Source organism: Aquila chrysaetos, chromosome 3 (genome assembly GCF_900496995.4).
Source record: "Aquila chrysaetos chrysaetos chromosome 3, bAquChr1.4, whole genome shotgun sequence".
NCBI lineage: Eukaryota > Metazoa > Chordata > Aves > Accipitriformes > Accipitridae > Aquila > Aquila chrysaetos.
The window spans coordinates 75,900,106-75,920,426 of NC_044006.1; the positions used below are offsets into that span (position 1 = coordinate 75,900,106).

Genomic DNA, 20,321 nt, shown 5'->3' on the forward strand with positions numbered 1-20,321 from the left:
GGAGCTTGCTTTATCAAGTCTGGAGCTCAGTGTTATTTGCAGCTTGTGGCTACCCTTACCAAATGAGAAAAATATTTACTTAACAGACCAGAAAAATTTGCTGGTGCAGTGATGACCATTACTATTCTGGCAGTCAAACAATGAGGGTCATTTTGTCACTGTGTTACCCCAATGTCATATACCCATTAGTTTCCATGAAGAGCTCTGGAGCTATCAATATAACAGCCCAAAGTCTTGTCTTGGGAACATACTGAGCTCAGCATCAGTAGCCTAGCTATGGAGCAGCACAGTGGTATTTTTGTGAATTTCCAGCTATATAATATTTTGTGGTATTATAAAAACCGTTGAAGGGAGGGGCTAAAAAAATCAGGTGATACCACAGTGGTTTGTGTTGAGCTCTACTTAGATGTCAGGTGAAAGCAGCAGCCCTGACGCTGCAATCCTTCCTCACCTGAACCACTGAAAAAAATCGATGTGGTTGTATCTATAAGACTTCTGGCATGAGTATGGGTGACTTGCAGAAGTGGAGGGTTGCAGGACACAGAAGACCTGTGAAAACATTTAGTAAGGGTAGCCTGGAAGGCAGAAGCGCTAGCACACTGAGCAAGTCCAGAGGTGGCCATGTGTTTCTTTCTAACAACGAAATACCTTTGACTAATAATTTAGCTGAAGATATAAGGGACCCAGCTCTGAAGGTGACAGTGCCTGAGTCATGGCACGCCACATCATTTAGGGTTAAAGTGTGGATCATCCCGTCCTGCTGAGAGATTTCAGTCACAAAGTTGTTGTGAAGGGGAGATCCATCGAGCCACCACTGCACGTTCTTCACGCCCGGGTGCGAGAGCTCACAGGTGAACGTGGCTGACTCACCCACAAAGACGTCTGTGTTCTTTAAACCAGAAACTATGACTGCTGCTTCTTCTGTATAACAAAGCAAGAGAAGGTGCCAAAGGAAAACAAAAGCATAAACAAATACATGTCGCTTCTTGCAGAACCAGCCCAAGCAACAGTGCAAGTTGTCCAGGAGAGTTAAACTTGTAATGCTGTTCCAGGGAAAAAAGAGCTAAAATTTTCTTTAAGGGATTTAGAAGCCACCTTCTGTCCTTCACCCGCTTGCAAGAGCAGTGTGTGTGTCTGCAAACACTGTTTCATTGGGAGGAAACTCTACTCCATGACCAGGCCATGACTGGCTCTCCTGTGCGTTGCAACCATCTGCACTGACATTGTATGAGGTAGGAGGCAGAGAGGTAGCTTAAGATTTAAATGTTTACTTAAGTGCTTTAAAAGAGGAATAAGAATATCAACAATGATAGAAGCTGTAATCAGTCATAACAAGAATTTCAGTATTTTTCTACGACCACTTCTCCAAGCAAATAGTTTTTCAGCAGTACCACCATCTGCTGTGGTACAGAGTACAGTCAATACTTTGAACTACCTCAACTTATAAACATTGGTCCAACCTCAGCCTGAATGTGTTTATGTCTCCACTGAAATCAGGAAAAAAATGAATAGACTTTCAACTGTTTGCATCTGAGACAAGTTTGGCCAGTTACTGCCAAAGATTTTGGAATAAGATATTTCAGGCAGCAAAATCAGATCGTTTCTACCACGTTTCACCTTACCTTGCACATACACAGAACCTGTGGTGATCTCGTATCCAGTGCTACAGGTATAATCCCCACAGTCATCAGGCTCTACACCGTGGATGATCAGCTCAACAATGCTGCCTTTCAGCTTCATCTCGTACTTGTCGCTGGGCTGAATGACCACCCCTCCTTTTCTCCACTCAACGGGGGCGTCCGGCTTGGAGATCTCACAGTGCAAGACAGCTGTTCCCCCTTCTTCAGACTCTACATTTTTCAGCTCCTCATTAAACAGCACGGGTAGTACTGTGGTGGGGAAGCAACTGCATCAGTGACAGTGTTCAGAGGTGAGAAACTTGCTTGCAACTTCTTCGGCTTGGTAGTTCCCCTCTTTCTGAACCACAACTTGCCTGCTAGCGGTGCCAAGCCCAAAGCAGGACTTTGAGTTGTGCCATAGCCAGATACTCATAGGAATCAGGTGCTGATAGAGTGATGGTGTCCACTGCTGCTCCATAAAGGATTGCCATAGGTCACAGGACCTCTAAGGGGCTTCACGTGGGCATACACTCAATTTTCAGTGTAAGCAGTGAGAGGCACAACAGTACCATTCACAGCATTTGGACATTTACTCACGGAAACCACGCGCTCTGAGGAGGAGCTGGTTTGGGGGGCCAAACTTGGGATCTAAAAGCATGATCTTGTTGCTTTAAAAATAATAAAACTATAAAATCAGTATATAGAAGCATGAAATGAATAAACCTATAAAATCCAAAAACATAACCACTAGAAAAAGAGCCACAAATCTTGGGCTGCTCAGGCTCCATTTAAAATGGGCCTGTTCTAGGTATGGTGAAATACTCCAATCTCTTATTGTCAGGTAGCAGGCAAGTTTTCTAAATGCTCTTGTACATACCTTCCATTAGCAGCAGCTGCACTTTTGCTCCCAGCTCTCACAGTGAGATCAAAATTGCAACTGCAGAAATAGAATTGGGTTTAAAAGGCACTAGATTCTTCTTTGAAGAACAGATTGCGGATCAAACCCTTTCCTGCAGTAGTAATTCACAGATACAGCGTTGATGATAATTCAGTGATAAAACTTCCTTATCGCCCCTGCGGAGAACAGCCAGAGCCATAACTTCTCTGCCTTCAAGCAAGGCTTCTCCTACCTTTGACTTGCAACGACGCAGTGGTCTGCTGATCCCCCGAGTCGCACGTATAATCTCCGGCATCCTGAGCCTCAGCGTCATAGATGAAGAGCTCAACGTGTGTCCCCTCGTGCCGGATCTCATACTTGTCACTTGGCTGCAGGACCGTATCTCCTTTCCTCCACTCCACAGGTGCGTTGGGTTTCGTCAGCTCGCAGTGCAGCATGGCTGTGCCCCCTTCCTCCACCTCCTCGTTTTTCAGCCACTGCTTGAAAAGCACGGGCAGGGCTTGAAAGGGTGGGGGGGACGGTGCAAAAATAGAAAACGGAGGAATGTTTTATTTTTAAGGTACTGATAATGCCATTCGTGAAGTTCATGCATAATTCTGGCTGCATTTAGCTAAGGAGACCTGCCGGGGCAGGGGTGCCTGGATCTAAGCCAGACAGAGGAGGAGGAGGGAGAAGAGTTAACCAGCAGGAAAAATTTCAGTTCTACGGGAGCTGTATTTCTCTCCCTATATCCTAGACTTCTTTTCACAAAGAATTCCCAACTAACTTAAATAATAATTTCTGAAGCCCGGAGTTTTTCATCCCCAAAATAAAACCACGGAACAGGATAAAAGCACTCAAAGAATACATACCTGCAGACCTGAGGCTGCACCATTTTAAGAACAACTTGAGAACGTGCAGCCAGGGATCAATCACAGAATAATTAAGGCTGAAGGGACCTCTAGAGGTCCTCCATGGATGGAGAGTCCTCTGCCACTCTGGGTCCCAGTTGCAGTGTCTGAACACCCCTTCTTTGTGAAAGGTTGTTTTTTTTCCTAATATGAATTTCTCTCGCTGCAGCTTGCAACTGTTGTCTCATCTCTTTACTGAGCACCCCAAGGTAAGTCTGTCTCTCTCTCCTCTGTAGACCCCCCTCAGGAAGCTGCAGACAGCAACGAGCTCCCCCCTCAACCTTCTCTTCCTCAGGCTGAACAAACCCAGCTGCCTTTGCCTCTCCTTAAGCTTCATGTGCTCCAGCCCCCTGACAAACTTGGTGGCCTTTACAGCACTTGCTCCACCACCTCAATGTCTGTCTTGCACTAGAGAGCTCCAAAAATTGACGCGCACACCTCTCACCACTGCTGAGCGAAGAGTAAGTCAGTCATACCTTTAACCTCTAGTCTGGCAGTGGTCTTCCCATCAGCTGTGTGGCAGCTATACTCCCCCGAGTCCGGACGGTTCACGTCGTGAATGACCAACGTGTGCACGTTCCCCTCCTGCTTGATGCTGTACTTCTGGCTGGAGCGGATCACGGACGTGCCTTTCTTCCATTCCACCGGGACATCAGGCTTGGACACCTCACAGGACAGGTGAGCCGTGCCACCCTCCTGTAGCTCCAAGCTGTGGAGTGCCTTTACAAAGCTGACTGGAGCAGCTGTGGGGAGAAGATACCAACACTGCTGCAACCGCCTAATCCAGCATTGTCCCCAGATCAGAACTGGGTGCCTAGAGTTACATTTTGAACCAGATCAAAGAGGAACAAACAAGATAAGGTATTGACGTGGCCTGTCTTTCAAAATCATTCTATATAACTTAATGGAAAGGTTTTTCAGAATTTTTGGACCTTTTTTGGAGTAAATATGATCTAAAACCATCATAAGTAGGAGATTAGTTCAGAACATATTCTTGACATTCTTCAGCATTGATTCTGACATATCTTAGCTGCTTGTTTCAGGGTAAGTCAGATGGTCTTCAAAGGATGCTTGCTTCACTCCATGGACTATAAAAAGAACTGAAACAACTAGCTCAGATGTACATATCTAACTCATAAATGCCTAAATTAGGTTAGTAGAATCCCCCAAAATGTCCAAGGACCCCTCCTCCCAAATACACCTCTCCAGAAGCTAAAGCAATGTCGACCGTGCTTACCAGTACCTTCTAAATCCCTCTTCCTAGGAGGTTGCTCACCTTGGACCGTTAGCTGTGCTGCCGAGGTATGCTGCCCGACTTTGAAACTGATAGGCCCACAGTCTTCTAGTGTCACCTTCCTCAGGATCAAAGTGTGACGTGTCCCTTGGACTCTGATCTCATTCATTTCATTGGATTGCAGGGGAACATCCCCCAGGAACCACTGTGCATCCTGAGTTGTTTCTCGGGACAGCCTGCATTCAAACACTGCGTCTTCTCCTTCATGCGAAGTGACGTCCTTCAGCGTCTCCACTATGGCTGCTGCCGGTTCTTTATGGAAAGGTCAACAGAATTTGATATCTACTTTCAAGTGATGCCTCCTGGGTAAAACATTTCTTTATGCTCTTTCTTGACAGTACCATATTATTTGAAAGAATGACCACAAAGCACTAAGCATTAAATGCATGGAAATGTAGTTACATGGGCATGTAGTAATGTTGCATTCTTACAGATGCATAATGTGTGCATATATATCATGCATGTCTATATGACAGTCTATAAAATATGCATGTTATACTCTATTGTGTGTATAATAAATATATACTATATATTTCTAATGCAATCTATGTATTGTGGAAACATTGTCAACAGATTTTAGTGGGTGACATTAACATTAAATGACAGAATCATTGACTAAAGACCCATTTCTGATTCCCTAGAGATAACTGACCCAGATCTTATCCCTCTGAAATCACTCTCGTCTTTGAGATCGCCATGATTCAGTTTGGGCCCAGGACAATGTCTAGCTGTCAAATTACTTAACCGTGTGCCCCTGCCACGGTACCAAGCTCTGTTCAGCTCTTCCCCACGCAAAGCCCCACCTTTCACGATCACAGCTGCAGTGGTTTGCTGGTCCCCTGCGTTGCACGTGTACTCCCCAGCATCAGCTTCACTCAGGTTCCGAATCGTCAGCTCAGCCACGGATCCAGCTTGATGCATCTTGTATTTGTCACTTGGTCGCAGCACTTTCCCGGCCTTCTTCCACTGCACAGTGGCATTTGAATTTGAGATTTCACAGCTCAAAGTGATGGTGCCACCTTCTTCGGCTTGCTGGTTCTGGAGTGGTTTTGTGAAGGTTACTGGCAAAGCTAAACCAAGATAAATCAGAGGAAAAAAATTATATTTCATTGCTGACTGTGTCACTAAGTCTTGTGTTTAATGAAACTCTGGTGTCATTCCAAATTTGGTTCAAACTCAATTCCAAAATTATTTTAAAACCCAAACAAGGAATGACAGAAAGTGCTGGATTTCCAGGAGCACTAAGCACTCTGCACTCCCCACGAGTCACTGGGCACTGCACACCCCGAGCACCTCTGGGAATGTGTTTCTCCTTACACAGGAGTGGTCACAGGTATGGACTCTTGAGCATCTAAGTTCATGTATCTCCAAATGGGTACCAAAGCCACAACGCAAAACCCTACGCCTAATATCTAAGTTCTTGGGTATTTGGGAGGGTGCATGGAGAAACATCGTTATATAATGCCCCTCCTTTGAAAACTGGACCCAGAAGAGAAATGAACGCTGGAAGTCTCTGCACTGATGTGTATCACTGATGGGTCGAGATGGAGTTTTGATGGGTTGATTTAAAAATGCACCACACATACAAGCCTAGTTCCTCAAGTCCAGTTCCCTAGAAGAACCTTGGTGGCTCCACACGCACGGCTGAATTGGTATTTACAAGGGAAGGAGATGGGGTTCCAGAAATCAGAGTGAATTCACAGTATGGCAGGTCTGTATAAGAGGAGATAGTTCTGGAGGTTCTTGTGGCTGACGTAGGAATGGATGGTGTATTTTGTGGGACAGCTGGGGAATGGCTGGGGTCAAGTCTTTTGTACAGTTGCATTTGCAGTGAAGGCATCCCACTGTGCAGCTAAGTCCTGCAGCCCAAGGGCTCTTAGGAGCCAGCAAAGGACTAAGGAGGAGAGAGAAATAGTCTTTGTGAAGACCTACTCTGTCAGACTGTGTCACTGTTGATTCAGAAATCCTCATCACAAAAAAGGACCAGACCCTGCCACGGTGTCCCTGAATCTTACATATAGAACACCTAAACTAACCTTTGGCTCCCTAAAAGGTGAAGTGATAGCTTTTGGTCACCTTTCACTACCAAGGATGCCATAGTTTGCTCATCGCCAGAATCGCAGATGTAGCCTCCAGCATCCTTCAGCTGTAGATCGTGGACGAGTAACTCCACAGCAGAGCCTGTCTGCTTCATCTCATACTTGTTGCTGGCTTGGAGCAAGACTAACCCTTTTTTCCACTTCACTGGTGCATCGTGTTTGGAGAGCTTGGCATGAAGGGTGACCTTAGAGCCTTCCTCAGCTTCCTGGTTTCGGAGGTTTTTTTTCAAAGACTGCTGGAGTGGCTGGGACCACACGTAGAGACACAAACGGACAGCCACCATCAGAGGATCTGGCATTTTACACCTGTTTTTAAGACGCTAGGCACTAGAACTATTTAGGTGCCTTGCTCGTCAGCTGGAGTTGAGTGCCCAAGTAAGTTTGAGCACTTTGACTCTTGAGCACCATTTTCTCAGGTGGAACTACAGCTCAAAGGATGGTTAAGCATCAAAAATGGTCTCATTCTAATTTTAGTTCCAGCTTTGGTTTTCTGAGTGACCAGGAAAAGGCCTTTGTATCTAGGATTGTGGAAGCAGTTACTGCACTTGGGTCCCTCCATGTTCATTGCTCAGGACACCACAGGACTTAACATAACTTCTGAAAGCAAAAGAACTCAGCTGCTTTATGCCAGCAAAGTACATCTGAGGACAAGGAAGTCAAGCAGATAGCACCCTCTTGCTAGTCTTAAGCTAACGAAGTGGAACAAGTTTCTCATCTTAAAAAGAAAACAAAACAACCTACCTTTAACAGTTAGAGTGGCTGTTGTTTGTTCATTTCCATTATCACAGGTGTATTTGCCAGAGTCTTCTGGTTTTAAGTGATAAATCTTTAAAGTATGAATTGTTCCCTCCTGCCTGATTTCATACTTGGAGCTTGGGGAAATGACCTGAGTGCCCTTCTTCCACTCCACCGCAGCGTTAGGCTGGGAGACCTCGCAGCGGAGGATGGCTGTTTCTTCCTCTTGCAGTTCTGTGCTCTGTAATTTCTCCTTAAAGACTGGAGGTGGCACTGAAATTACAAAAACAGCAAAGGCATTTACAGTCACCTTTATTTTTTTTCCCTGCAGTGTTAAAGCTACAGCTGAACAGTTAAGTACTAAACTTTAACTTCTGTGCTATATATTGGGGGGTTAAAACAATCTTCAAAGAGGGAAGGAGAAGGATGTTTGATTGAGAATTTCTTCAAAACAGTGTTTAGAGAAAGAAAGACTAAAGAAGAAAAAGAAAACAGAAGAAAAGGGAGAGTGGAAGCAATGAAAAGTACAGGTCTATCAATCCACCTACTGCAGCCAACCTAGTAATTTCTCTAGAAACCAGTTAGCTTCAGGACCCTGGTGACATATCCACCGTCCATCCATGGTGAGGACAGTCTATGAGACCACACGTGCGGTCTGAAGCACAAGTACCCTACTACCATGGAGCTAACAAGGGGTGAATGATGGCCTTGAATTTACTGTTAGCATAAGCAAAATGCCACCTTTTCTCACCAATCTTGTTGCTTTCCCACATGACAGAGAGCCCTCACCTTTTACTGTGAGCTCTGCCGTCGATGTGTGAGGCCCCACTCGGAAAGCGATGGTGCCGATGTCCTGCTCAGTCACCTTCCTTAATGTCAGTGTGTGAATCTTTCCCTTTTCCACTGAGATCTCATTCATTTCATTATTTTGCAGAGCAACATCCTGTAGCTTCCATTCAACGTCCCTTGCGTTTTCATGAGAAACCTGGCACCGAAACGTGACATCATCCCCTTCAAACACCACCATGTCCTTTAGGCCACTCACGATGGTCACGTCAGGCTCTGCAAACAGTCCATCAATAGTCAAGCCATGAAAGGGAAAACATGGATGAAATCACAGAATCATCGAATAATATAGATTGCAGGGGACTTCTGGAGGTCATCTGGTCCCACCACTGCTCAAAGCAGGGCCAGCTTACAGCAGGTTGCTCAGCACCTCGTCCAGCTGAGCTTTAAGTACCCCCAAGGATGGAGATATCACAGCTTCTCAAATCACGTTTCAAACGCTGCTGGTTCACTACTTTCAGTGTACTAGGTAACACGGCCAATATCTTTCAGTCAGTGGTTTTATTCCTCGCCCTTTCTCAGAGATACATTGAGTATTGTTTTTTTTTAATTAATTAATGTAATTGGGTGAATAAGGTGTGAACGCGATACCAAATTCAGGATTTTGAAACTTATTACATATGCGCTTAGATATCTTCACAGAACAACATGAAAACCTCATCCCCTCTACTGGCTTTTGCAAACAGAATTGCATATACTCTGCTCGGGCACTCCAGACTGGCTGGGAATCTGGTTGGCTCTGTGCTCTCAGCAGGACTTACTGGATTAGCGTGAGCACAGCGCATTTGCGCTTCAGTTTGCTTGAGTCCTGCTTCTAGGACAGCGGGACACCTGCAGATCTGTGCAAAGATCATACAGACAGCCTGCGACAGGCAAAAGCTGTATGTACCCCGAATCTGTAGGGGAATACCAAGGGAGAAGCAGCGCAATCTTCATCTGAGCAAACACAGTACGTATTCAGACAGCTGAGGTCACCATCTGCATGAAAAATGGTGCAGCTGGGCATAATGTACAGTGTATCTATAATATCGAGTAGCCTGTAGAGATGCTAGCGGTGATTGTTCCATGCTAGTGGTCCAACCTGAAAGCAAGCTCTGTCTGTAATGACATTAAGGCCAGATGCAGCTGCCATGTGACTGGAAGCTGGGGGTGAACCATCTGTTCACTCATATGCATATGATGTCAAGCAAATATTTCAAGCCATGAGTCAAAAATTACAGCTGCCTTATCCTCTCCTGTCCACCAAGTGAATCTTTGCTTCAATGCATTCATTGACCATAAGATTTTTTTATGATACCCTTCCTATGCTCTGTGTTTATCACAATAGTAACAATTACATTGCAAAATCTTAGCATGCTAAAGTGAAAATCCCCTTGCCCCAATAAACGCGTCTTGCCTTTCACGGTCAGTTTTGCAGAGCTCGTCTCATCTCCAGCCTTGCAGGAATACTCTCCAGCATCGCTAGGCTCCAGGCGGTGAACACGCAGCTCGCGGAGGGTGCCGTCCTGCCACATTTCATACTTGGAACTTGAGTGAAGGACGACTCCATCTTTCCTCCACTCCACTTCTGCTTTGCTAATGGAAATCTCACAGCGCAGCCTGGCCGTTCCTCCCACTTCCACTTCTTCATTCTTCAGCTGCTGCTTCAGCCGGGGTTTGATGGCTGCAAAGTGAAAAACAATGAATACACGAGCCGTTAGCTTGAAGGCCGAGCCTGCACAACTCAACACAAGGCACCTGGGGTCTGATGCTGCAGAACAAATTTGCATTAAGTGGTTATATGATAATAACAACCCTTTTTTTCTCTATAAACAGACCTATATTCTGGATATTCAGACAAGGAGAGGACCAGAAAGTTCCCCAAATATCTTTGTTTCCCGTAAAGTCAAAGGCATCCACATTACACCTGTTGTATATCAGCTCTGGATATTGGAAATTCCAACATCCATAAAGATTTTGGCTGACCAAAACCTGGTACTTTCTGATTAAAACTAGTGTAAATCTGTTCATTTTTATAGAAATACTCATGACTTCAAACACCATAAATGATGTAAAGCTTTAAACACATTTCTGATTCTCTGCTATCTTTTCAAGACCCCAGATGATCAACAGCGAGTCCTTCCAGATGACGCACAAACAAATAGACTACATTTATTCAAGCAGGGCATGGGACAGGTCAGACAACAGCTTGTCCCTAAGGAAAACAAGAAGGGAATATCCATCATGTGTGTGTGTGAGCAGTTGTGAAAACAGGAATCTCAGCGCTTGTGGTTCCTCTGTCTAAACCATACTGTGATAAATGTAAAGCAAGCACAGGGCTCTTTCACTCATAGTTGTCCCAGTGGCAGCTTTGTGGGTCAGGTTCAGCCAAGAGGATGTAGTTTGAAAGGTTTTGGCTTAGGTCAAAGCCACAAGTTCCACACAACAGTTCTGATCCAACAGTCAGAGATGACCACAAACATTTCACAGATGGTGATTAATCACAGACATTATTCCTGGTTTGTTCAAACAGTGTTTCCAGGATATTCATGGGAAGGCATGACAAAAATTGAAAATAGTAAATTTTTTTAAATGCTTTTGTAAAAGGCTTATGATTAGTTATTGATTCAACTGAGCCAGCAATGAATGCAAAGTGCCAAAAATAAAGATCTATTAGACTTGCAAAATCCCCATGATGCAGAGTTTCTTGCTTTCGTCATATCAGAGGAAGGGGTCAATATACTATACACTGTGCTTTACAGGCTTAAATAGCCATTCTACAAATCCTGTCCCACAAGATCCACTTTCTGTATTCTGGTTTATGACTGGGCTTTCCTCGTTAACTTTTAGAGGGGTTTAGTCACCAATAAATAAAAGAATATCATTCACACAATTTCACAAATCCCTTTTATCCTCTCTTCCATTTTGATGCAATGCTAACCATTCACTCTGAGGACTGCTGTGCTCTGCTGGTCTCCTGTATCGCATGTGTAATCAGAGGCATCTTCTGGTTCTATATTATGAATCACAAGTTCAGCTGTGCGACCACTTAATTTAATTTCATATTTGGCGCACGCGAAGAGCTCCATGGTGCCTTTCCTCCACTCCACTGTTGCATTATCCTTTGTCAGCTCACACTGGAATTTCACCGCAGCTCCTTCTTCTGCCTCCTTGTCTTTGAGCTCCTTTTTGAAAAGAACTGGCAGAGCTAAAGGGGAAAAAAAAGAAGCAATGGGAGCTTTCATTGAAGCCTGAGCCAAGTCCTGGTTAACACAGTTAGACTAACACTTCGGAGAACAAGACACCGTGCTCTGCAAATGTCATATTCCTAGGCAAGATCCATGTTTTCTAATTTGCCTGGAGCTACTAGATCTTGCTGCGTCAGAAGCAGCCATCTGCACTTATAACATTTATATTTCCTTTGTTCCTTGACTCAAATTCTTCCCAGGGTTGAATTCTTTGTATTAATTTATCCCTCAGTTGATCTAACAATGATCTCAAGAGTAAAGATGTTCAAAACTCCATAGACAGCCTTGACAGATCAGGAAGGTCGTTGTTAGTCTTATTCCAGGATTTGGAAGAAAATCTTTTTTTTAAACACTTAAACCACATGTCATGTGAAATGTCCAGATGTTATGTTAAAGCATTGCTCTTTCTGTAATTTCTCCCCAGCCATAAAGCTAGAAAGTATTTCTTCTTAGAACCCAAAACTCAAATGCAGCATTGGAAGAAAAAAGTATCATCCTCTTCCATTCTCATTTAAAAAAAAAAAAAAAGAAAAAGAAAAAGAAATTCTAGTATATCAGATGAAAAGGAAAATATTTATAGGGGAAAAAAAATCATGTACTTAAAAATATTCATATTCAAACTGTTGCTTTGCATGTTGGATGGAATCTATTGATTTAGGAGTCAGCTCATACCACCTACCTTTCACATTTAAAGATGCTTTTGTTTCCTGATCTCCAGTATCACAGCTGTATTCTCCTGTATCTTCTAATTTGAGATTATGTATTAAGAGCTCTACCAGGCATTCCCTCTGCCTCATTTCATATTTCTGGCTGGGCTGAAGCCCCACTCCTCCTTTCCTCCATTCCACTGCAGCATTGGGTTTCGACAGCTCACAGCAGAATGTAGCTGTACTTCCTTCCTCTGATTCCTTATTTTGTAGGGGTTGCTTAAATGTGACAGGCAGTGCTGCAAAATTTGAGAGGGAAATGTTTTAAGAGTGTTTCAGTCTGGAAAGGACCCAATCCTACCATCATTCTTCAGAAATGGCCTATTCTAATGATTCCGCAATCTTTGGGCTGCAGCTCTCTGCCTTGGTAGCAACTTTCGTGAACCATTACAAGAACCAAGAGCTGAGGACAGATGTGAAGTTAGGAAAGATTTAGTCTTAGAAAGTGGTCCATAGAACGGCTTGGTTTGTGATCCAAAGGAGTCAGACTTTCCCATGGAAAAATGTCTCCATGCCAACTATGGATGCTTTAGTCAAAGATCACTGGGACATGCTCTCTCTTAAATGGACGCTTATTCCTTAATAAAGGTCTGTGAGTTTGCAACATTAAGCAAAGAGTATTCTTCCCCCCCCCCAAAAAAAAGCTTCTGTCTTCTATCAACATATAAAAAATCAAGTTAGCATTCAAAACACAAGAAGAGGCAGTACAGTAAAAGATGACAATAAAGTGATAAATGGAAGAGGAAATTCAGATTTCAGGCAAGGTCTTGCCCTGGAAGGTAGAAGGGGTGGAGGAAAACAGATGTGGATGCAGTTGTTTGCGCTCAAAGCCTCAAGTAATAATACAGCACGTTCACATGTTATAGAAATCCTTTATCCCCCAACTGTTACACCTCTTATCATCCCAATCAGGCATTATGCCCAGTTAGGCATCCCTTATGCCTACTGAAGCAACAACAACCAAAAATAACCATCAGCCTGCCTGGCTTATTTTCTGTTATCCTTTCCCATATGCAGCCACAGTCCCTGCATTCAGAGAGCAGAAGGGTTAATCATACTTTGACATCGTGGCAACATTTAATTGCTTTGATGCTGATTAATCACTGCAGATACTGCAAGCAGAACTTTTCTAACTTGACCATGTGTCATGCTCAAGTAGAATACGTACACTGGCATGGACCAGCAGCAAAACAAATAAATGCCTGTAGAGAGCACTGGGAGATGCTCCTTTCACTTCATCTCTATCGAGCCAAGAGTCAATACTCCGCCTACCATGTACGGTTACCACAGCCGTTGTCTGCTGATGTCCAGAGTCACAGGTGTACCTTCCTGAATCGTCCAGTTCTAAGTCATAAATGACCAATTCAGCAGTGGAGCCCTGCTGCTTCATCTCATATTTCAAACCAGGGTAGAGAGTAATGTCTCCTTTTCTCCACTCTACTGGAGCCTTGGGTTTGGTAAGCTCACACCTCAGTGTTGCTGTACCACCTTCTTCTGCCTCGGTATTCTGAAGCTCTTGTTTAAAAAGTGCTGGTAGGGCTATAAAATAGAAACATAACTTGCAACATACTGCAGCTGAGGTTTGGGAAAGAGAAAGTAGAAAGAAAATGAAAGCACCAAAAGAGCTTTTTTTGCAGATGTCTCTACACCTCAGTGCTCTAGATTCAAAGTACATGGCTATTTCCCCAGAGAAGCAATAGAAGTATCTGCAGAACAAGAAGAAATCGATTTCAAGAAGTTACATTTGCCATGAAGTATATAGAAGCTTAATCTAATCTATGATCCAAAAATGGCAGAATATTTTTTCCTACTATAAAAATAGCCAGTGTGTTGCCCTGATCACTGAAGAGGTATTCTGAAGATCAGCAGGGATTTGTAAGAGTTCATATTGCCTCTTAAGATAGGCCACTTGCAGGAGAGATTACAATTATCCTGACAGTAACATACTGACAAAATGTAGTTTGTTCTGCATTGCAATTCCCATTTTCTACCTAGTCACTCCATTAGGCTGTATAGACCATGCTATTCTGCACACCTTATGAATTGTAGTCAGCTGTTCTCCATAAGGGACACTAGAGCACAGTTTTAATTTTCAGAAAATATTACAACCTTTTCCTTTTTTTTTTTTTTTTTTTTTTTTTTTTTACCGTTGACTGTCAAAGTGGCAGTTGTCTGCTGATCTCCACACACACAGGTGTAATCTCCAGTGTCCTCCACATCCAGCTCATGGATAATCAGCTTTGCAACAGCACCATCTTGACTCATTTTATATTTGCTGCTTGGTTTGAGGACCTCCTGCCCTTTCATCCACTTCACCACAGCAGGTTTAGTCAGCTCGCAGTGCAGAGCAGCTGTCCCACTTTCTACAGCTTCTAGGTCCTTCAGGCCTTTTTTGAATTCTGGAGGCAGTGCTGAAGAGTAAAAGAGTTACCACAGAGGGAGTGAATATTCCATAAAAATCAGCTAGATGAGGTCCTGGGGGAGAGGACGCATGGTACACTACTGAGCCCTGATCCAGGTTAGTGGAACACAACCAAAAAAATCTCTCCCAGCTTCCCTGGACTCTGCGTCAGGGCAAGGAAAGTGAGAAGAACCAGCACGGTTGACAAGACGAACACCAACACGCAACTCTTTTCCCAATTCTAACACAAGGAGGGAAGCACATAAGTGAAGTCGAAAGGAACACAAAAGCCCAAGCAAACAGAAAGGGAATGGGAACAGACCATAGAAATAGGGACTTGGGCAGGTCTAAGGTTTGGAGGACCTTTAGTCCCAAGGGTTACTTTACCATGCACTGTCAAAGTGGCTGTGGTTGTCTTGTCTCCACACACACAGGTATAATCTCCAGTATCATTCAAGTCTAAATCGTGAACTACCAGCTCCACAACGCAGCCTTCCCGTCTCGTGCTGTACTTCTTGTCCGAGGGGAGGACGCGAGGGCCCTTCTTCCACTGAACACGGGCAGATGCCTTGCTGAGCAAACAGTGCAAAGTGGCCGTTCCACCTTCCACCGCTTCCTTGCTGGTCATTTCTTCTCGGAAAAATGGAGGCACAGCTGAAGGATGCAGGTAAAAAGTATTATGAACTGAGGATATCTCCAGGGATGAGTGAAAGTAGGAAGTGACAAGGGAAAGTTGTGAAGGTTATAGAAGGGCAAGCAACAGCAACAAAGAGAGGAAAGAGAAACGAAAACATCCTAGTGGGAATATATACCCTAATCCTTTTGGGTTTTATGCTGGCTTCCTACTAGCAAAATTGCACTGTCCTCGAGAGATTTACACCTGCTTTCTACCAGTTTCCATGTAGGAAAAACTAAGAATATCATGTCTGAGCTCCTTACTTCACACAAGCGTTGGTGTCTTCCACAAACTTCATGCCTTTTTAGTCTCCTTTCCTGCTTACAGAGCAGCCCTGCTGAGCTCTGATTTTTGGCACAGCTCCTTACTCATCATCATTCCTTCTTCCTTGAGGTACCCTTGAAAAGATGCAGCCAGGGCTCACAGATTCTTCTTGACCTCAAAGAAAATCTCCAGATGCTGAATCTCAGCCTGTTTTCATGTCTCAGAACATATTTTCCCCACTTTTATTTCCTTGAAATAAATTTGGTGACATTAACATATGTCCCTCTATTAACTAGGTGGGATAACGAGACATTCCACATCCTTAACAGGGCTGTATATCTCAGATCTCAGACTTAATCACTTGCTCCACAGTGGAGGAGCTAAGTTAAAATATCTAGGCTAGAAACCACATTTAGCCTCCTTGATTTGGCACATTTCCCATCACCAACAGCGTTAAGCTGAAACACCAGTTTTGTTTGCACAGCAATTGGTTCTTGCAACAAAATAAGACCAGAAGGAGGTCACATAAGGAGTTTATTCTTTCCTGCCTAGAAAAATCAGACTCCTGAGGCAAACCTATCTTTGTGCATTAGGACACTGGTTCTGGGCACAAAACCCAATATAAACATAATTTAGCACAGAAGAAATTATAACTAACACAGTCTTATTTTGAATACTGCTTATTGTGCCAAAAAGGAATGGCAAAGAATAAACAGATCTGTGATTTAGAGAATAAATGCAGGAAAGGAAAGATAAAAGAATAGGGTTATATGCTAGGAAAGGAATGTCAGAAGGGAAAGATGAAAGGATAACAAGTTTGTGTTTAAGGAAAGGAAAAGACAAAAGGATGGCACAGAAAAATGCAGACCGGTATTTTCCAATATACACAGCCTGCAGGTCATCAAAGGCAGGGAATACGATTTCAAATTAATGGAACTTCAGTTAATAAGTTTGAACAGACAGACATGGAAAATTGAACACCTGATAGTAGAAGACAGATGTTTGCAGTTAGGAAATAGGAGGTCAGGATAGTTTTTACCCTGTACTGTTAAGACAGCTGTAGTCTGGTGCTCTCCACACACACAGGTGTAGTCTCCTGCATCTTCCTCAGCTATTTCACGAATCACCAGCTCTGCCTTGGTCCCTTCCTGCCTCATTTTGTATTTCTCACTCTCTTTGAGAATCCTCTGATCCTTCCGCCACTCCACCGGAGCAGCCTTGGTGAGCTCACAGTGCAGGGCGACTTCTCCACCTTCTTCTGCTTCCTCGTTCTTTAGCTCTTCCTTAAAGAGTGGTGGCAGAGCTGAAGGATGCAACATGGACAAATGGTCATCAGAAAACCAGAATTAAAATCCTAATTTCTTTTTCATGCTTGGGATTATTTCCCCTCATGCCTCCCTTTTTCTGCCTATTATAAACATGCTCAGCTATAGCCAAGTTCAGAAACTCCGAAAGCATCCTTCTTCAAACGTGACATGGTTTCATTCACGCTAAGGGATCGGTTCCCTGGTTGTATGTTGATTTTCATGGTGAAAGAACAATACAGAAAGATCCAGATTTTGGGTCAACAGCACTCACAAATAACACTGCTGGATACAGTACCATTTTACCAACACAGGTGTGATTTCTTGGAGGCTGGTATTGTTATTTTCTGTTTTATTTTTACTAAAAACTTATAGCACCATCTAGATGAAATCAGCCAGATTTCAAAAGAAAACTATTTCTAGTTTTAAATTGAAGTTTGAAGGACCGTTACATGTAATAAGAATTTCAGGTTGTCACTATGTCCTATTTTGGAAATCAAAACCCAAAGACAGAACAACCTGTAGGAAATAACCTTCAAGAAAACTAATTATTAACATTTACCCACGAGCGTGCCTTGTGCGCAACTACTGTGAGCACGTACAGAATACAAACAGTACTCCCCAAAGGTGCCAGAAAAAGTCCATGTCTCAGCTAAGGCCAGGGGAGGGTCAGAACTTTTGGGAAAAAGCTGGAGGGGACAGAACTGGGTCTCTGACCAAGTAAGTTCCTCAGAGCCAAGGACAGTCACTCCATTAAAATGGATATTCATTAATAAGAGGAGAGCAGAACATCAGGTAATGAGATCATTAACGTAATGCAAGGATTTATCTATGGATTGGTTTATTGGGAGCTGATAACCTGTGGCGTTGGGGTTTTATTTAATACCTAACTGTCAAGGTAGTCCTGATCCCCACATAGAGATGTAGACCCCTGCATCCTTCAAACCTAAATTAAGGGTAACAGGCTCTGAAATGGTAACTCTTATCTCATTCTCCATGTCTTCTTGCTTAAAGAATCTGGTACCCCCAAGAGCAGCCATGGCCAGGTCACACAGCACAGGGACATGTCCTCCTTCTGCTGCTGCCCCAACCCTCACTTCTCCTTTGAGCAGTGCCTGGAGGGCAGAGAGCCTGACAGCCCATACATATGGGTTTTGGAGAAAACTGTGGTTGGTGGCTGAAAGTGAACCATGGGGATTAGGGGCAGGGGGAGAAAGAGCTGGAAAATATAGATGTCCAAGAAGAGGGCACTTGGACAGAAAGAAACATCTCGTTTTCTCCTTTTAAAGGGGGACAGATTAATAATGACCCCCAAATTTGCCCTGAACTATTCTTTCTCAGTAAGAAATTATCTATACATAGAATGAAGGAAGGGAAAGTGATAAAAACACATACAAGCCTATAGAGCTGTTTATCAATTTTAGTAAGGTCTTTTTACCATGAACTGTTAGGGTTGCTGTTGTCTCCTGGTCACCACACACACAGGTGTAATCTCCAGCGTCCTTTACTTCTAGGTCATGAATGACTAGCTCTGCAGTGGTGCCAGGCTGTCTCATTTGATATTTGTCACTTGCTTTGAGCACTTTGGACCCTATTTTCCACTGTACTGGAGCCGCTTTGCTTAATTCACAATGCAGAGAGACTGATGTTCCTTCTAGGACTTCTTCATTCTTCAGTTCTTCCTTGAAAACCACTGGCAGGGCTGGGAATGGAAAGTAATTAGACACTGTATATAAACTAAGACATCTGCATTTGTGATCAGCATCATGAACTCTCAACTGAAGTTCAAACCTGGCCAAGTCAGGGACTTTAACCATTGAGGTTGAGGTTATCATTACAATGATCTGGAAAACTAAATCCAGCAGTGACAGTAAGAAAAGAAACGCTGAGCTAACAGGTCAAAATACAACAAGCTGGATGGATTCAAGATGCAACCTAAAAAAAACTTATCACAAGGCCACCCTCCATGGGGGCAGGACAGGAGCACTTGCTAGGCGCTGTTCCCTTAAACTTACAACATCACAGTTTGTCTGCATGGAGAAATAGTCCTGTCCTCAGCTCCCTTTTCAGGAACATCAGACCAAAATTAAACATCAGAGCAAGAAGTTCTCCTTTCCTGAACACAAATTAATACCTAGGAAAAAGCTGGTAGGTGAACACTTCGTACAGCAACAGGATGTTTCAGAGAAACAAAAAATGAACAGTCATCTGCGAGATGAATTTACCATTCACTGTCAGAGAAGCCGTGGAGTGTTGGTCTCCACACATACAGGTGTAATCTCCTGCATCCTTCAGCTCTAGATCACAAATTTCCAGCTCAGCAAGGGTATTATCCTGCCGCATGACGTATTTTTCACTTGCCCTGAGTATTTTGTTTCCTTTCTTCCATGACACAGCTGCAGCCTTGGTCAGCTCACAGCGCAGAGTGGCTGTTTGGCTTTCCGTGGCTTGCAGGTCCTTCAGCTCTTCTTTGAAAAGTGCAGGCAAAGCTGAAGATCACAAAACAGACAGAGGACGTTAAAAATGACACGTAGCACACAGGTGATGGGAGGGTTGGGGTGGTACAGAAGCAGAGAACATTTTAGGGTGGAAAGAGTTTCCTTTCCTCATAATCCTGGGACATTGGACAAACCAATAGACAGAAACAGAAAAGCAGCCTGGATGCAACCAGACCTTAGAGACAGCTTACAAATCTAAAGAAACAAATTCAGCCACAGGTGAACACACAACCAGTAGTGACGAGCTGGTAGAGAAACACACAATAATACAGATGTGTATATATATATATATGTTTTTTACCATGCACTATCAAGGCAGCTGTTGTCTCCTGTTCTCCACACACACAAGTGTATTCTCCAGCATCTTTCAATTCTACATCATGGATAAGCAGCTTCATGACCGTGCCCTCCTGTCTCATTTTGTATTTGTCGCTGACTTTGACCAAACTGCTTCCCTTTCTCCACTCTACTTGAGCAACCTTGGTCAGCTCACAGCGCAGAGTGGCTGCTTGACCTTCCGTTACCTCCTCGTCTTTCAGGCTTTCCTTGATGCGTGCAGGCAGCGCTGAGGATGCAATGGACAGAGGGTTAACATGGAGCAGCAAACACAGCCTGCGGGTGAAGGGTAGGGGTGGGGGAAGAAAAGGCGAGGGCATCAGTGGGGAGCTGTCCTCGGGCCTGGTCTCATGTCTGCTTTAGGGATCAGGTCCTAAAACCACTTTGTATTAGGAGACGGGATGAAGGTTTTTCCCTTAAATGACAAAATGCAAATTAATTCTCATGACTATGACGTGCAAAGTCAGACTCAGAGTAATTATGCAGAGATAACAATGAACATGGAGAAAAAATGAATTCAAACCATA

At 43.7% G+C, this 20,321-nt stretch overlaps 1 protein-coding gene across 27 annotated transcripts in view; it reads right to left on the reverse strand.

Moving 5' to 3' along the window:
- Positions 1-20,321, reverse strand: part of OBSCN (obscurin, cytoskeletal calmodulin and titin-interacting RhoGEF) — a 194,343-nt gene that overhangs the window by 81,667 nt on the left and 92,355 nt on the right. For 13 of the 27 annotated variants that reach the window (XM_030007899.1, XM_030007913.1, XM_030007905.1 and 10 more), the window contains 18 exons: positions 19,760-20,023; positions 19,186-19,449; positions 18,399-18,662; positions 16,696-16,959; positions 15,104-15,370; positions 14,463-14,726; positions 13,588-13,854; positions 12,288-12,554; positions 11,302-11,568; positions 9,778-10,044; positions 8,325-8,597; positions 7,542-7,808; positions 5,505-5,771; positions 4,684-4,953; positions 3,884-4,150; positions 2,750-3,016; positions 1,623-1,889; positions 649-921 (listed from right to left, as the gene is read on the reverse strand). In XM_030007899.1, coding sequence (XP_029863759.1) covers positions 649-921; positions 1,623-1,889; positions 2,750-3,016; positions 3,884-4,150; positions 4,684-4,953; positions 5,505-5,771; positions 7,542-7,808; positions 8,325-8,597; positions 9,778-10,044; positions 11,302-11,568; positions 12,288-12,554; positions 13,588-13,854; positions 14,463-14,726; positions 15,104-15,370; positions 16,696-16,959; positions 18,399-18,662; positions 19,186-19,449; positions 19,760-20,023 — 4,806 coding nt within the window. The remainder of the gene's footprint in view (positions 1-648; positions 922-1,622; positions 1,890-2,749; positions 3,017-3,883; positions 4,151-4,683; positions 4,954-5,504; positions 5,772-7,541; positions 7,809-8,324; positions 8,598-9,777; positions 10,045-11,301; positions 11,569-12,287; positions 12,555-13,587; positions 13,855-14,462; positions 14,727-15,103; positions 15,371-16,695; positions 16,960-18,398; positions 18,663-19,185; positions 19,450-19,759; positions 20,024-20,321) is intronic. The other 14 variants (XM_030007912.1, XM_030007903.1, XM_030007919.1 and 11 more) reach the window with 11 other exon arrangements.